The sequence below is a fragment of the Urocampus carinirostris genome, chromosome 3, assembly GCF_059441175.1.
Source record: "Urocampus carinirostris isolate Australia breed hairy pipefish chromosome 3, RoL_Ucar_1.0, whole genome shotgun sequence".
Lineage (NCBI taxonomy): Eukaryota > Metazoa > Chordata > Actinopteri > Syngnathiformes > Syngnathidae > Urocampus > Urocampus carinirostris.
The window spans coordinates 2,761,297-2,778,746 of NC_142351.1; the positions used below are offsets into that span (position 1 = coordinate 2,761,297).

Genomic DNA, 17,450 nt, shown 5'->3' on the forward strand with positions numbered 1-17,450 from the left:
TCTTGTAATGTCAGATTTTTTTTTTTTGCATATGTTCATTTAAATAAACATTTGTCCCTTTTAGTTTTTTTCCTTGCTTAAGGATTTCATGTTACCGTTTCCTGTTGACAAATCTCATGATGGTCTCCTTAGATTGGTTCTCACCTCTTGTTAATTGATGGCATGCTTCTATGTCCTCAGCATTGATGGATATCCCTTTTTTGCTCATAAAAGCAATGACCTGTTGCTCGGCAGAATCTTCATCAGCATCTGTTGCAATATTTTTATTTGCCACAGCCTTGGCATAGGTCCGAAGTTTGATGTCCAGACCGGTGATAATAATGTCATTGATCCTGGTGTACTGTTCCAGATCTGCTACGCGTCCTTCTAGCGCAATAATCCTCTCCTCTTTCTCCATGTTTTTGTTTTTTAGGTCTTTGATTTCAGCCATTAAACTCATTATTGTGTCTTGTTGTTTAGTGACTATATCCATTTTGTCCGTTAAAAAGCCGAGTGACTTTTTAATTTCCTCGAGTTCTTTATCCCTGCTCGGCATCTTGAAAATTCCACGCTTCTCTCACGGCACCATCCGCTGACCGCCCCGCCCGATCGCCCTCTGACTCTCAGGTTGTTATTTCGCCGGACTTAGTTTCCCCGGCCTTTGGTCGCTTTACAAAGCAGCGCCGCCATGTTTGCCAGCGTCAACAATGGCCGCTCTCGGAAGCAGGACGAATCGGTCTCCTTCCTGCACTGGTTTTCGAAAGAAATCCGCCGAGTCAACGGCAACGTCGACTCTGTGCTTTATTTTCTTTTCGAACCCAACAGACGCCAAAATCGTGGCATTCAAGTGGCCATATCACATTAGGGACTACGCTAGCTTCACTCACGGTGTGGTGCGGTGCGCTCACGTTTAATTCTCAGAGGCCAAATACTTACTGATCAGCAGCGGTTAAGCCTTTCGCATTTTTTTACGTTTTGGCACTCGGGGACAATGCTTCTGAAAACGTACTTATACGTCACGGCACTGAACGAGTTTAGGGCAATACAAATAAATGTGACTTGTGTCTTGCAGACGTCAGCCAAAAATATCTTCCTACTGCGAGGCAGGAACCAGAGTTGCCTGCTGTTAAAATTGAGGAAGAGGATCTGAAGCCTTATCACGTGAAGCAAGAGGCAGAGGATGGGGAGCCTGTTCGCGTTAAAGAGGAGGACGATATTCCAGTCTTGCTAGTGACCGGGGTCCGTTCAACCGTCGAAGATCAAGGTCAACCTGAAGATAACGGTTGGCGGGACCCTCTAAGCATCAGCTCATGTCAACACGTGGAAACGGATGACGACGACACGTCCCACTCTGCAAACCCTGAAAGCGGCTTGCAGTCCGAAAGTGGTAACACATCTTCTCAGTGTGGGAAAATGTTTCAACGCAGGTCTTATATGAAGTTGCATATGAAATTCCACGCTGGTAAGAAGTCTTTTTGCTGCTCAGTTTGCAATAAAAGATTCACTACAAGTGGAAACTTAAAACGACACATTCAAACCCACACTGGCGAAAAGCCTTTTTCCTGCTCAGTTTGCGGTCAAATATTCAACCAACAAGGAAACTTGAAATTACACCAACTAACCCACACTGGTGAAAAGGCCTTTGCCTGCTCAATTTGTGGAAAACGATTCTCACAGAATGGGAGCTTAAAATCACACCAAAAAACACACACTGGTGAGAAGCCCTTTTCTTGCTCCGTTTGTGGTCTAAGATTTACCTTGCGTTGGGTCTTAAAACAACACATTCTAACCCACACTGGCGAAAAGCCTTTTACTTGCTCTGTTTGTGGTAAAAAATTCACCCGAGATGGACTCTTGAAATTACACAAACTAACCCACACTGGCAAGGAGCCCTTTTCTTGCTCAGTTTGTGGTAAAGCATTCATAAAGAGTGAGGACTTAATTAGACACATTAGAACCCACACTAATGAGAAGCCTTTTTCTTGCTCTGTTTGTGGTAAAAAATTCGCCCAAAATGGACACTTAAAATCACACCAACTAACCCACACAGGCGAGAAGCCTTTTGCCTGCTCAGTTTGTGGAAAACAATTCTCAAAGAATTGGAACTTAATGTCACACCATAAAACCCACACTGGCGAGAAGCCTTTTTCCTGCTCAGTTTGCGGTCAAAGTTTCACCGAGAGTGGGACCTTAAAGAAACACATTAGAACCCACACTGGCGAGAAGCCTTTTTCTTGTTCAGTTTGCGGTAAAAAATTCTCCCGACAAGCACACTTGAAATTACACCAAAGAACCCACACTGGGGACAAGCCTTTTTCTTGTTCAGTTTGCGGTAAAAAATTCACCCAACAAGGAACCTTGAAATTACACCAACTAACTCACACTGGTGAGAAGCCTTTCACCTGCTCAATTTGTGGAGAACGATTTTCTCAGAATAGTCGCTTAAAATCACACAAAATTACACACACTGGCGAGAAGCCTTTCGCCTGCTCAATTTGTGGAGAACGATTTTCTCAGAATAGTAGCTTAAAATCACACAAAATAACACACACTGGAGAGAAGCCTTTTTCCTGCTCAGTTTGCGGTCAAAGTTTCACCGAGAATGGGAGCTTAAAGAAACATATTAGAACCCACACTGGCAAGAAGCCTTTTTCTTGCTCAGTTTGTAGAAAACGATTCTCACGGAATGGGAGCTTAAAATCACACCAAAAAACCCACACTGGAGAGAAGCCTTTTTCTTGTTCAGTTTGCGGTCGAAGACTCACTACAAGTGGAAACTTAAAGAGACACATTAGAACCCACACTGGCGAGAAGCCTTTTGCCTGTTCAATTTGTGGTCAGAGTTTTACTGAGAGTGGAAACGTAAAGAAACATATTAGAACCCACACTGGTGAGAAACCTTTTACCTGTTGACTTTGTGGTGAAAAATGCATCCATATCATAGAAATTAAACACAAGAACCCACACTGGCGAGAGAACTTTAGCTTGCTCGGTTTGCGGTCAAACATTTACTGAAAGTTGTGGCTTAAAAACATCTATCTGACCACAGGCGGTCTATAGGAACATAACTGCCACAAAACTATCTCCCCTCACCTTTTTCCAACCACTGACTCTGCCAACACATCAAAAAACCCACATTCATTCACACGAAGCAAGCAGACTCTCCAGCTTTATAATAAACATTTGAAACCCCAAAGTCTCCATATGGAGTCAAAAGATTAATGATTTGTATATGTGTCATGTTTCTTGATAGATTATCTATTTCATCGTGTGTTTGCGTAAAATTTTGCCTGTTATCAACAATTATAATTATGAAACAATAAGATCGCCCACCTAGGTCCCCAAGGTTGGGGCCTGTTCTCACCAGAGCCACAAAGCTTGGAGAGCCTGTGGTTCTCTCCGTCCCTGTTGTCGGGATGAGAACAATCCCTGTGAAGTCCATCACCAAAAGAGATAGGAAACTTTATTTCGTCATCTTCCTTGTTGGCCATGTGCTGCTTCTCACACACCCCTCCCTTGAGGGACTATTTGTTCTCACAAGTACACAAAAAGTGTTTGTTTAACACCATCTTTGGTGTTTTGTGCAAATATCCCATGTTGGCACACTATAAAAACAATCCCTGATCATTGAAATGAGTTTATTAACATAAAACTGGGTTCATTGATCAGTACTGTTAACCTGTTCCATCATTTCTTCCACCTTCCTCCTTGCTAACACTGAGTGTTTATGTCAACAATGTGCTTTATTCTTACGTTTGATTCAATTTTCGTTGTCATGTGAATAAAACATAGTTTGTTAAAATCAATCTGCGTGCATTATCTGTGGGTCGATGTTTTTTTTTCTTCTGGACAGATCAATCATTATCCATATCAATGAACTACAAAATCGATCATTTAAAGCTGAAAATACATTGTGTTTAAAGTTGCATCTTTCATGATAAATGCTAGACACAGACTATTTCAAATGAATTCGTGTTGGAAACCGAGAGCACTGCCTGCTGACCAAATTGGCAACCACCAAATTAGATTCCGAACCAAATAAATCTAAAGCCATTTGGATATGTGTTATTTTGGCCATAGAAGAGTCAGAAATCATTTTATGAATGAAGACTTTTGCCAGAACCGAAACTTAACTATGTGTTAAGTCAAGACAGAAAAGGGGCTTGGGTTTTCCTGGACCAAAATGAAGTTGAGACTGGAAATCACCATGACCACATTGTAAGACAACATTAAACTGAAATATGAACTGTTATAAGTATATACAGAACGTGACCTATCAGTAGCCCAATTCGTCGCCCCTTTAACAAACAAAAGTAATAATGTTCAGATGAGTTTAATGTTCAACTCTTGGCATTCAAAATGTCAAGATTTCCTAATGTACTCATCCCTGAAACTCTAAATCTGACGTAGCTCACCAAGGACATGGTCTTGCAGCCATGAAGTTCCACGATAGTGGGGAACATCCGCGTGAGTCCAGTGAATCCGAGCGTGTAAAAAGGTTTACTCCAAAACACACCATAATACCCATGGATTAAAAAAAATCAGTTGAAAAGTATCTCTGCCTTGTTACTCGCTGTCAGTTTAGCCATCTAATTCCCGTTTACAAATAAACAGACTTCTAAAAGTATTTTCTAGAGGCCGTTAACCTCTGAACTTTTAATGGGCAACTTTTTGGCCAATCACAGCTTCCCGTCTCGGCCCTTCAGCCCGCATTAGCCTATACCGGTCTGTATTGCCAAAAACAACGCCTCCTTTACCTGCGAAGAACTCTAGCCAATCGTGACCGGGTCAAATCATAATCGACACATTGGTTGGCTAATAAAATTCAAAATAAGTCGATATGAAAATGTGTCAATTGTATTCAAGTTAATCCCTGAAATAAGTGTTCTCAATGCTCAGTGTTCTGGTTTGCCCGCGTCCCTGCGTCCTAGACGCATGATTTTTGCTGGGGACGCATAGTCTCAAATCAACGTGCGTCCCCGGGACGCAACTTTTTTGACCCGAAATTGTCATTGTTACCCGATTACATTTTTTAAAACAAAGATTTACCGCACTCCAAACTTTTCGTCTTGCTGATCTGCCATTGTTGTTTTGGTCTCGCGGTTCGAGTTTTCGTTTGCACGCCGATCTCAGCAAACGAGATCTCGTTGCTTCAAGATGACGTCATTGTTGTAGTGGCTGTCGTTGAGTGAAGGTGAAGGTTAAGTATGCTTCCGAAAAAAACAGTTTTGGGTGAAAATCAAGACAAAATTGGTCATTTCTTCAGTGTCAGTAATAAGTCGAAACATAATGCAGAAAGTGATAACGACTGCAATAATTCCAGCACGAAAAAATGGCGGAGAAATTCTTCGGAAGATCGCGGAGGCAAGGAAAACACGTGTGTTGAAGTGAACGATTCGACGAAAGAAAATAAACAAAAGACTCCTAGCAAGAAAAGGACTTTTCTGCCAAAATGGACTAAATTATATTCCCGGTTACACTATGAGGAGGATGATAAAGGAGGCTTCATGTTCTTTGATGCGTGTACCCAGCAACACAACACCAGCTTATGAAGGTGCATCTTACAAAATAATTGGACCTTGAGAAGGCATTACAACTGTGGCGGGACAGAAACCACAAAGAATATATGAACTGAAAAATCTGAAGTGATAACTGTTTTGTATTAACAATTAGCTGTGATGATTCAAACTGAATAGAAATATAGATTAATATTTCAGCAATATTATTTTGTATAATGTACAATATCGTGAACTGAAAAATCTGAAGTGATAACTGATTTGTGTTATCGGTTAACTGTGATGATTAGAACTGAATGAATATATAAATTTATATATTTATTTATATATTTGTCACCGATATACAATTTCAACCTGGATAAGACTAAATTTCAGGGACCCATAGTTCTCTGTTGGGACCCATAGATTTTTGAGTATTAGAGTCCCCGGGACCCATCACTTTTCAGAGGTGAAATGAACACTGTGTGACACACCATGTGGTTAGCACCTCCACTGGTTTTCAACATCTATGAAGGAAATTAGCATTTTAGTACAACGTATGGCAAAACTAACATAAATGGCGACAGAAACAAAACGAAAATGAATCCAAACAGCTTGACAACATCGATTACATTACTGTGTAAGTTGCGACATTCGTCAGTTGTGCTTTTAATGTTGTTAATAAACTTATTTTTTGCTGAACACCAAAAAGATCATGGGTTACCGTTGGCAGCGCGCTGGAGATTGCTAACAATGTCCTGTTTCCCCTCATAAAATGAGAGACTAAACTTAACTTTAAACCATACCAGCAGGTGGCGCTGTTGGACTCGTCATTGCAGGACATTTACACACAAACTATACAAACATATTTCAGCTGGAATTTCAACAAAACAAAAGTTATTATGATACCTGTTACACAGTGTTAAATTTTAACTTCTATAATGGTTTGTAAATTTTTTTTTTTTCCAAAAGCATTTTTTTAGTTCTTCAATAAGTGTTGACGTTGATAACCAAATGTTACAAAATGTTAAAAACTGTTTTAAAATGAGCAAGTTAATTGTCTGTCCCTGTGTGCCCTGCGATTGGCTGGAAACCAGTTCAGGGTGTCCCCTGCCCACTGCCCGACGATTGCTGGGATGGGCTCCAGCACCCCCGTGACCCTACTGAGGATAAGCGGTGCAGCTAATGAGATGAGGTTGTGATTTCTTTTCAATGTACATCCATTGCGCGACGTTGCCCAAACCAAGATGGCCGCCACGTAGGCACGCAAGTTAGCGGGCTGCTACAGCACGCCGACATATATAGGCCTGTTTGTATCTGTGTCCCACAATCCATTGCGGTGGGGTTTCGAAGGCGAAGGTGTCATGGCTGCCGAACAAGAGAGTGTCGAGAAAGTCCTGTAGTCGACTTCAAACGACGTAAACTCGACAGAAGTATCACTTTGCGGTCCTTTTCGAAGGTTTGTCCTTTTTACTGCCGAGTTGGAGCGACACTTCGTGGCGTTTTTTTCGTTCAAACTTGGAGAAAATGTGCTCCAGTGGGGAAGGATCTTTTCAAGAGAAGCTTCGGGGAGCCAAAGAGGAGACCGAGCGAGAACGTCGACGACCGGACGCTGTTTCCAAGCAGCTCGGGGCAGGTCCGACATTTTCGCTTCTGCTACAGTGACAATGGTTCCCAAACTTTTGCAGGCTGGCACAAAAATTCCACTATTCAAAAGAAAGAAAGAATAGTGGTTTTAAATACAGTTCTCTCAGCCTTTTACTGTAAATGACTCATTTTTCACCTTGGGCAAATCCTAAAAGTCCAGGAAATGAAATGAGGCTCTCGAGTGACTCCAATAAAGTAACTTGAAAACTTGAATGGCTCCCTGAAAATTTTCACTCGAATTAAAAAGCAAAAGTCTTCGAATTAAAATGAATTTAAGCAGCAACTCGTATGAAGTCGCATCAAAACTTCAATAGTTCCCTGATTTCCTTATTTTACTTTAAATACCTACATGACTTAAAACCAAAAGTGCATCGCAATTTCAACTGCGGATTTTTTACAACCATGTGGAAATGTCAGGGTTTGGTGCCTCCAGTCCTTCGTATATCCAAAAGATGGCAGCTTTACCACGTGTTCCAGCCCCCTCCATTTCTTGCAATTAGACAATCAGCCACCTCTTCTATAAATACTCCAGGCTCCCACCTCATTTTGCTGAACCGTTTAGATTTCTGATTCCGGTAGACTTTCACTCATCAAAACATCCAGCTTCGCCTCCCACGACTTCCTCTTTCAATTCCCTTCACGTTATAGTTTCTCCACTACAAGACTTGCCACTAATCTCAAACATCCTCTTAAGGGTATTCCAAAGTCTCCTTCTCAAGTTTTCTCTCCTTGTCCCAAGACCTACAACTTCAACAGTCTTCTTAAGGGTGTTACCAATTAACCTATTTTCAAGATTCTCGCCACCCAAAGATCTCCTCTCAAGTTTCCCTCTCAAGATCTCCATTTCTACTGCCCAAGTCCAACACCCCCTTCTCGCCAGTAGTGTCTTTTTTGTTGCTGTTTAAATAAACGTCTCTCAAGTAAGTTTTCACCACATCCCTTGTGCCCTGCGTTTGGGACTGTCCGACACCTCCTGACAGGAAATGTTCCAATCTCGACTTAAGACACACTGATATTTAATAGCTTATGAGTAACCTCATACTTTTGTTTCCTCGTTCTTGAGGGAGAAGGACGAGCTTAGAAGGTTCAGGCGTTCTGAGTATTCAGATTAGCACCTGGACCAGATGCGTGCTACTGTAGAACCTGCTGCATCTTTTGAAATTTTGAGTCAGGAAGCTTGATCTTTCTACAACTTACTTTATATTTAATGTTGAGGTTGACTGTGTATTATGCACTGAGGACCTTGCAACACCCATTACAACCTGCTTAAATGTCTTAAACTTTGGAGAGTGCCATGTTTTTCAGATCAAACGTTTTCAACTAGACCAAAACGTAGTTGAAAAAATAAAATAAACCAAACATTTTTTTATAAATTGCCTCTTCTTCTTGTCGTGTTTTTTGTTTCTTTCAACCGTGTGTTTTTTGGTCAACTTTGTCTTAAATTTGACATCCAAAAGCATTCTAAAAGTCTTGAATTGAACTTGCCTTAAGCTGTAGGAACCCTGCTGTGTTCTGTGCGTCCCTTTGTGAGTTTCTGTGATTAAAGGCGTCACAAATAAATGCGATTTGACTCGTGTGTTGCAGACATCGGTGAAGAATATCTTCCTACTGCGTGGCAGGAACCAGAGTTGCCAGGAACTGTTGACAAGATACTCCGAGTTGTGTTGAACAGAGCAGGTTGGTCGTTTTACTTTCTGCAACTTCCTCGACATCTCGTATTTGGCCGTCAACGTCCACTGTTTTTTCCTTTAGAATAATAGAATTAGAATAGAATTTACTTTTATTGTCATTCTTTGTAACCATGCACACAGAACGAAATGTCGACACACCTGACCCGTACAGATAAACTGTAGCGAGCCAATGCAGCCGCAGCCAAACAGGGCGCAGCCATTTTAGACCCAACTGCTGTGTTGGGAGTCATTAGGTGACCAAACCCCCCAATTCCAACCCTAAATGCCGAGCGCCAAGCAGGCATTTCTAGATCAGTCAGGTTTCTGGGATGTCACTGAAAAACACAGAGTTGGAGCTCCCTCCAAAGATTTTCGTTTGGGTTCAGGTCTGGAGACTGGCTGGGCCATAATAGAACCTTAATATGCTGCTTACCGGAGGCATTCCTTGGTTTTCCTGGCTGTGCGCTTCAGGTCATTGTCGTGACCCATCCACGGCCCGTCTTCAAAGCTCTGACTGAGGAGAGGAGGTTGTTCCCAAAAATCTCACAATACACGGCCCCAGTCATCCTCTCTTTAATGCAGTGTACTTGTCCTGTCCCATGTGCAGAAAAAAAAACCCAAAGCACCCCCACGCTTTGGAGTAAGGATTGCACTCTTCATTGTTCTTCCGAACACGCTTAGTAGAATTCTGACCAAAAAGATATATTTTGGTCTCACCTGACCACAAAATCTTCTCCCACGACTCCTCCGTATCATCCAAATGGTCATATGCAAACTGAAGACGGGCCTTGACATGTGCTGGTTTAAGCAGAGGAACCTTTCGTGTATTTTCTACAGTAACCTTGGAAACGGTGGTCCCAGCTCTTTTCAGGTCAACTCCTGGTGATCGCAGGGTCCTACGATACGTCATCCCAACGAATGCCTTTGTTCATTTTTTTTGAAAGAATAAAGATTTGAAGCATTAACAGTCTGTACTTATGCCTTTGCTTTTCTACTCACCGCCCTACAAAGTAATACGGCAAAAACAGGAACCAAATGCGGCACTAAGTGTTGACAAAGATCTGATCAAGGCTATTCCTACCATCTAGTGATGATTTAATTCCCAGAGGCCTAATACTTACTGATCAGCAGCGCCTAAGCTTTTAGCATTTTTTACGCTTTGGCATTCTGGTACAAGCTTCTGAAAACGTACTAATACGTTATGGCACTGAACGAGTTAAGGGCAATACAAATAAATGTGTCTTGTGTCTTGCAGACGTCAGCCAAAAATATCTTCCAACTGGGCAACAGGAACCAGAGTTGCCCGCCGTTAAAATTGAGGAGGAGGAGGATCTGAAGCCTTATCACGTTAAGCAAGAGACAGAGGATGAGGAGCCTGTTGGCGTTAAAGAGGAGGAAGATTTTCCAGTCATGCTAGTGACCGGGGTCCGTTCAATTGTCGAAGATCAAGGTCAACCTGAAGATAAAGGTCAACCTGAAGATAAAGGTTCGTGGGAGCCTCTGAGCATCAGCCCCCGTCAACACGTGGAAACGGATGACGACGACACGTCCCACTCCGCAAAGGCTGAAGGTGGTAACACATGTTCTCAGTGTGGGAAAACATTTCAAAGCAAGTCTTATATGAAGTTGCATATGAAATTCCACACTGGGGAGAAGCCTTTTGCCTGCTCAGTTTGTGGTAAAAGATTCACCCTAAATGGACACTTAAAATCTCACAAACTAACCCACTCTGGCGAGAAGCCTTTTGCCTGCTCAGTTTGCGATAAAAGATTCACTAAAAGTGGAAACTTAAAGAGTCACATTAGATCCCACACTGGTGAGAAGCCTTTTGTCTGCTCAGTCTGCGGTAAAAAATTCACCCTAAATCAACACTTGAAATTACACCAACTAACCCACACTGGCGAGAAGCCTTTTGCCTGCTCAGTTTGCGGTAAAAGGTTCAGCCAGAGTGGGGATTTGAATGTACACACTAGAACCCACACTGGTGAGAAGCCTTTTTCCTGCTCAGTTTGCGGTCAAAGATTTACTACAAGTGGAAGCTTAAAGAGACACATTAGATCCCACACTGGTGAGAAGCCTTTTGTCTGCTCAGTTTGTGGAAAAAAATTCACCCTAAATCAACACTTGAAATTACACCAACTAACCCACACTGGCGAGAAGCCTTTTGCCTGCTCAGTTTGCGGTAAAAGGTTCAGCCAGAGTGGGGATTTGAATGTACACACTAGATCCCACACTGGGGAGAAGCCTTTCGTCTGCTCAGTTTGTAATACGATTCATTGACAGTGGGAGCTTAAAAATACACACTAGAACCCACACTGGGGAGAAATCTTTCTCCTGCTCAATTTGTGGAAAACTATTCTCCCAACAAGGAAATTTGAATGTACACACTCGAACCCACACTGGGGAGAAGCCTTTTGTCTGCTCAGTTTGTGGTAAAAGATTTACCCTTGGTTGGCTTTTTAAAAAACACACACGAACCCACACTGGGGAGAAGCCTTTCGCCTGCTCAGTTTGTGGTAAAAAATTCACCCAAAATGGAAAATTGAGATTACACCAACGAACCCACACTGGCGAGAAGCTTATTGCCTGCTCAATTTGCGGTCAGAGTTTTACCATGAGTGGAAACTTAAAGAAACACATGAGAACCCACACTGGTGAGAAACCTTTGACCTGTTGACTTTGTGGTGAAAAATTCATCCGTATCGGCACTAGAAATTACACACTCTAACCCACATTGGGGAGAAGTCTTTTGCCTGCTCAGTTAGTGGCAAAAGATTCACAGAGGGTTGGAGCCTAAAAAGACCCGAACCTGGCCAAAATCGACTGATTAACTTTTGAGTGACCGGGCCCGGGGTAAACCCTTCGGCCGTGCGTACCTCGTCGCCAATTTATGGGTTTTGGCTGAAGTACGCAGCTTCGAGTTTACTTTGCGGTGACTACCTCAAATCGGGAATGCAGTTAAAGCGCTGTGCCGAAACGAAGACTTGGGCGCCCAGGTGCAGGGAAATGAAACTGAACGAAATGGCACTGAAAATAAAATTTTATTCCGCAGATTCCAAGCTGCAAATCGTAAAAGATTTAGCCCAAAAGCAGACAGAACGTCTGTAAAGCCTCTGTGAAGCCTTGCCTGGTACCTTGTCCAACTTGATCAGGATCTGATCCACTAAACATTAGTATTTGGAACTTTTCTAACGGTGACTTGTGACATCATGCAGACAGTTCTTCGCTTTTCAACAGTCTGATGGCACGAGTATTAACTCTTGAATGCACAGTGGGAGAAAATATGATTTCTTATTCTTCAAGGTCTTTAAAAATCAGAAAGTTGTAATACTGTCATATCAAGTATTCCTAATAAAAGATGTGTATGCCATGATGCCATTAGTATTTATTTTCCCCACTAATCACAAACTCCGACAGTGTTCATTCTACCTCTGAAAAGCGACGGGTGCCGGGGACTCGCGTGCTCAAAAATGTATGGTTCCCAACAGAGACTTATGGGGCCCCAAAATTTAGTGTGATCGAGGTTGAAATTGTAAATCGACGACAAATATATATAAATCTATATATTCAAACAGTTTTAATCGTCACAGTCTATTGGTAATACAAATCAGTTATCACTTCAGATTTTTCAGTTCACAACAATTTTGTACATTATGCAAAATAATATTGCTGACATATTAGTCTATATTTTCATTCGGTTTTAATCATCACAGTTAATTGGTAATACAAGTTATCACTTCAGATTTTTCAGTTAATATATTCTTCGTGGTTTGCTGTCCCGCCACAGTTGTAATGCCTTTCCAAGGTCCAATCCATTATCATCCTCCTCATAGCGTAACCAGGAATATAACGGAGTCTTTTTCTCGCTAGGAGTATTCTTTTGTTTATTTTCTTTCGTCAAATCGTTTGCTTCGACACACGTGTTTTCCTTGCCTCCGCGATTTTTCGAAGAATTTCTCCGCCGTTTTTTCATGCCAGAACTATTGCCGTTGTTATCACTTTCTGGATTATGGTTCGACTTATTACTGACACTGAAGAAATGACCAATTTTGTCTTGATTTTCACTTAAAGCTGTTTTTTCTGAGGCATACTTAACCTTCACCTTTACTCAACGAGAAGCACCACAAGAATGACGTCATCTCGAAGCAACGAGATCTTGTTTGCCGAGATCGTCGTGCGGACAAAAACTCGAACCGCGAGACCAAAACAACAATGGCGGATCTGCCTGACGAAAAGTTTGGAGTGCGGTAAATCTTTGTTAAAAAAAAAGTAATCTGGTAATAATGACAATTTGGCGTCAAAAACATTGCGTCCCGGGGACGCACGTTGATTTGACATTATGCGCCCCCAGCAAAAAGAATTCTCGGCCCGTGATGTCTCGGGTGACTACACTCTGCCATACAGAGTAATACGGCGGATACAGGAACAAAACGTGGCACTAAGTGTTGACAAAGATCTGATCAAGGCTACTCCTACCATCTAGTGATCATTTATTTCCCAGAGGCCTAAGACTTACTGATCAGCAGCGCAGAAGCCTTTAGAATTTTTTTACGCTTTGGCATTCTGGGACAAGCTTCTGAAAACGTACTAATATGTTATGGTGCTGAACGAGTTAGGGCCAAAAAATATAAATGTGACTTGTGTCTTGCAGACGTCAGCCAAAAGTATCTTCCGACTGCGCGGCAGGAACCAGAGTTACCTGCTGTTAAAATTGAGGAAGATCTGAAGCCTTATCACGTTAAGCAAGAGACACAGGATGGGGAGCCTGTTCGCGTTAAAGAGGAGGACGATTCTCCAGTCTTGCTAGTGACCGGGGTCCATTCCACCGCCGAATATCAAGGTCAACCTGAAGATAACTGTGGGCAGGAGTCTCTAAGCATCAGCTCCCGTCAACACGTGGAAACGGATGACGACAACACGTCCCACTCCGCAAACGCTGAAGGTGGTAACACATGTTCTCAGTGTGGGAAAACGTTTCGAAGCAAGTCTTATATGAAGTTGCATATGAAATTCCACGCTGGTGACAAGCCTTTTTCTTGCTCAGTTTGCGGTAAAAAAATCACACAGAGTGGGAGCTTGAAAAAACACACGAGTACCCAAACTGGGAAGAAGCCTTTTTCCTGCTTAGTTTGCGGTAAAAGATTCAGCCGGATTTGGGATTTGAATGTACACACTAGAACCCACACTGGCGAGAAGCCTTTTGCCTGCTCAGTTTGCGGTCAAAAATTCACCCGAAATGGACAATTGAAATCACACCAACTAACCCACACTGACGAGAAGCCTTTTTCTTGCTCAGTTTGTGATAAAAGATTCAATGACAGTGGGAATTTGAAAAAACACATTAGAACCCACACTGGGGAAAAACGTTTTTTCTGCTCAGTTTGCGGTCAAAGATTCACTTTAAGTGGTAACTTAAAAAGACACACATTAACCCGCACTGGCGAAAAGCGTTTTTCTTGTTCAGTGTGCGGTAAAAAATTCACCGAAAGTGGGAGCTTCAAAGTTCACACTAGAACTCACACTGGCGAGAAGCCTTACGCCTGTTTAATTTGTGGTAAAGGATTCATTGAAAGTGGGAACTTAACAAAACACATTAGAAGCCACACAGGCGAGAAGCCTTTTTCCTGCTCAGTTTGTGGTCTAAGATTCACTAAACGTGAAAGCTTGAAGAAACACATTCGAACCCACACCGGTGAGAAACCTTTAACCTGTTGACATTTTGGTAAAAACAAATTCATCCATATCGAACATTAGATATTACACACAAGAACCCACGCTGGCGCAAAAACCTTTGCCTGCTCGGTTTGTGGTCAAATATTTACTGAAACTGGGAGATTAAAAACTTGACCAAGCATCACTCAGGCCGTCTATAGGATCATAACTGCAACAAAACCATTTCCCCTAACCTTTTTCCAACCACTGACTCTGCAGACACATCAAAAACGCCACATTCAGTCACAGGAAGTGAGCAGACTCTCCAGCTGTATGATAAAAATTTGAAACCCCAAAGGCTTCATATGGATTCAAAAGATTCATGATTTGCATTTGTGTCATGTTTTTTGATAGATGATCTATTTCATCGTGTGTCCGCATGAATATTTCCATCCATCCATCCAACAATCACAATTATTATAACAATAAGATGGCTGACCCAGGTCCCTCGGGTTGGGGCTTGTTCTCACCAGAGCCCCAAAGCTTGAAGAGCCTGTGGTTCTCTCCGTCCCTGTCGTCCGGATGAGAAATATCCCCGTGAAGTCCACCGTCAAATGAGATAGGAACCTTAATTTTTTTCATCTTCCTCGTTGGCCATGTGCTGCTTCTCACACACTCCTCCCCTGAGGGACTTTTTGTTCTCAAAAGTACACAAAAAGGGTTAGTGCAACAACCTTTTTGGTGTTTTGGGCAAATATCACATGTTGGTACGCTATGACAACAATCCCTCGTCGTTGAAATGAGTCTATTATCTTCAAACCGGGTTCATTGATCAGTACTGTTAACCGTTGCAACATTTCTTCCATCTTCCCCCTTGCTAGAATAGAATAGAATATACCTTTTTTGTCATTGTTACAAAATGGGTTAACATATTTTGACAACGAAATTGGGCAAACACTGAGTGCTTGTGTCAACAATGTGCTTTATTCTTCTTTTAGATTCAATTTTCTTTGTCCTGTGAATAAAACATAGTTTGTTAAAATCAAACTGCATGCATTATTTGTGGGCTGATGTTATTTTTCTTCCGGACTGATCAATCATTATCCATATCAACGAACTACAAAATCGATCAATTAAAGCTGAAAATACATTGTGTTTAAAGTTGCATCCTTCATGATAAACGCTAGACACAGACTATTTCAAATAAATTCGTGTTGGAAACCGAGAGCACCGCCTGTTGATCGAATTGGTAACCACCAACTTAGATTCTGAACCAAATAAATATAATTTAAAGCCATTTGGATTTTTTTTTACTTTGGCCATGAAAAAGTCAGAAATTATGTTATGAGTGATGACTTTTGCCACTTTTTTTGCCAGAACCGAAACTTAACTATGTGTTAACTCAAGACAAAACAGAAAAGGGACTTGGATTTTCCTGGACCAAAATGAAGTTGAGACTGGAAATCACCATGACCACATTGTAAGACAATATGAAACTGAAATATGAACTGTTATAAGTATATACAGCACGTGTAATTCACCCTGGCCATGTGGTAGACGGCAGCAAGGAAAGTCGCTCTGGAAAAACCACTACAAACTAACGTAATACCTAGCAGGAAAAAGACAGAAAGGGGTAATTTGTCATTTATATCACAGAAAAACACTTCAATAAAATATGGTCAAGAAGGGGAGACTTGTCGAGGAAACTGGCGCAAAGGAGAAACAGAACGAGTGAGCAGAGAGCTTGAGAAAAGCATCCAAAAACTTTTGGAAAGGACTGTGTTGCTGGAGCAAAAAGTGGGACGCGTGGAGAAGTTAAATGCTAACAAGGAAGAGCAAACGGCGCGATCGGAACGATCCACAGCCTTCCTGCTCCAACAAGCCGCCAAATTATCCACAAAGTATGAGGATTCGGAGTCGAGATCAAGACGCAACAACATTAGACAAGAACATGGACATTCGTATTGAGAGGGCACACCACTCACTGGTGGCCAAGCCTCAAGGTAATACGGCACCACCGCGAGCAATTATCGTCCTCTTCGTTGACTACAGAGTAAAAGAATCCGTGATGAAGGAAACAGAAGACAGCGTAAGACGGCAAAACCGTTTACTTCAGTCGAGACTACACGGAAATTCAAAAGAAGAGGAAACGAGTGAGGGACGTCATCAAAAAGCTAAAGGAGAAAAACCTGAAGGCGCAATCCCCATATCTCCATATGAAGATGTTTTTGGACTCGGGAATAAAGACATTTTTTACACAGATGGATGCCGCACCATTGCTAAAAGAAATGGGGATCGAAGTGGAAGAAGACAAGACAGAGACACTTCAGAGGATGATGGCGAAGAACATCTGGACCACAGTGACTGGAACGAGAGGAAGGCGAAGGATCACCCCCATCACAGAAAGAGACTTACAAGCTCTCATGGAGCAAAACAAAGCGAAGTTCTGATTTGGGGTGAAGCAATAAGGACCATTTATACCCTTTCTTTTAAGTATTCAATAAGTTAGAAGTAAGAACATTGATTATCTTTAAATTAAAACGATATTTTGTTTATTTGTGTAGAGCTACAATAAAATATTTAGTTAGTATAATCATGAACAACTATACAAAAGTTGTTCAAGCACTGAGTGCATATTTCCAGGAGGGTAGCCACAACTCTCCGATGGGACCTGGCAGGGGAGATACCATGATCATAATGGAGTAGTGATTAGGATCGATCGCTGCTTGGCCCTGTGGCGAGGACCTTGACTCAGCCTCTTGGCTGGGAGCAAGTGTCTCGGCCTCTTGCCTTTGCAGTGTATTATGATTTGACCGATAACGGATAATGGATCATTGATAAAGAATATAGAACAATAAACCTCTACAAAATCCCCCTCCCCCCCCTCTTGGAAGACATGTGTTTCTGTTTTTTGGGTGTTTTTTTTTTCTTTTAGGTGGGGTCTTATGCGTGTTTGTTAGTTAGTTTGTTTTTTTTCAAGAACGATGTTAGTTCTTAATGTATTTTT

At 41.9% G+C, this 17,450-nt stretch overlaps 2 protein-coding genes across 2 annotated transcripts; both read left to right on the forward strand.

The window, feature by feature from the left end:
• Positions 1 to 902: 902 nt before the first annotated feature.
• Positions 903 to 3,703, forward strand: LOC148368301 (uncharacterized). The gene has a single exon (XM_088330356.1). It carries the CDS (start codon positions 1,393 to 1,395, stop codon positions 2,890 to 2,892), a length of 1,500 nt encoding a protein of 499 aa, XP_088186482.1. The 5' UTR covers positions 903 to 1,392; the 3' UTR covers positions 2,893 to 3,703.
• A 712-nt stretch (positions 3,704 to 4,415) lies between these two features.
• LOC148368302 (uncharacterized) lies at positions 4,416 to 15,490 on the forward strand. Its single transcript, XM_088329685.1, has 5 exons — positions 4,416 to 4,446; positions 8,706 to 8,798; positions 10,047 to 10,361; positions 13,443 to 13,733; positions 14,858 to 15,490. The coding sequence occupies exons 1-5, from the start codon at positions 4,416 to 4,418 to the stop codon at positions 14,884 to 14,886; spliced, it is 759 nt and encodes a 252-aa protein (XP_088185811.1). The 3' UTR covers positions 14,887 to 15,490.
• Positions 15,491 to 17,450: the final 1,960 nt, after the last annotated feature.

What these genes read in the sequence shown, in the direction of transcription:
- LOC148368301 (XM_088330356.1), top strand. Translation starts at nt 1,393, where the DNA reads ATGTTTCAACGCAGGTCTTATATGAAGTTGCATATGAAATTCCACGCT.
- LOC148368302 (XM_088329685.1), top strand. Translation starts at nt 4,416, where the DNA reads ATGAAGTTCCACGATAGTGGGGAACATCCGC. An exon ending in CCACTCCGCAAAGGCTGAAG is followed by an intron (nt 10,362 to 13,442) that starts GTGGTAACACAT and finishes TGTGTCTTGCAG; the next exon opens with ACGTCAGCCAAAAGTATCTT. An exon ending in CCACTCCGCAAACGCTGAAG is followed by an intron (nt 13,734 to 14,857) that starts GTGGTAACACAT and finishes GTTTTTTGATAG; the next exon opens with ATGATCTATTTCATCGTGTG.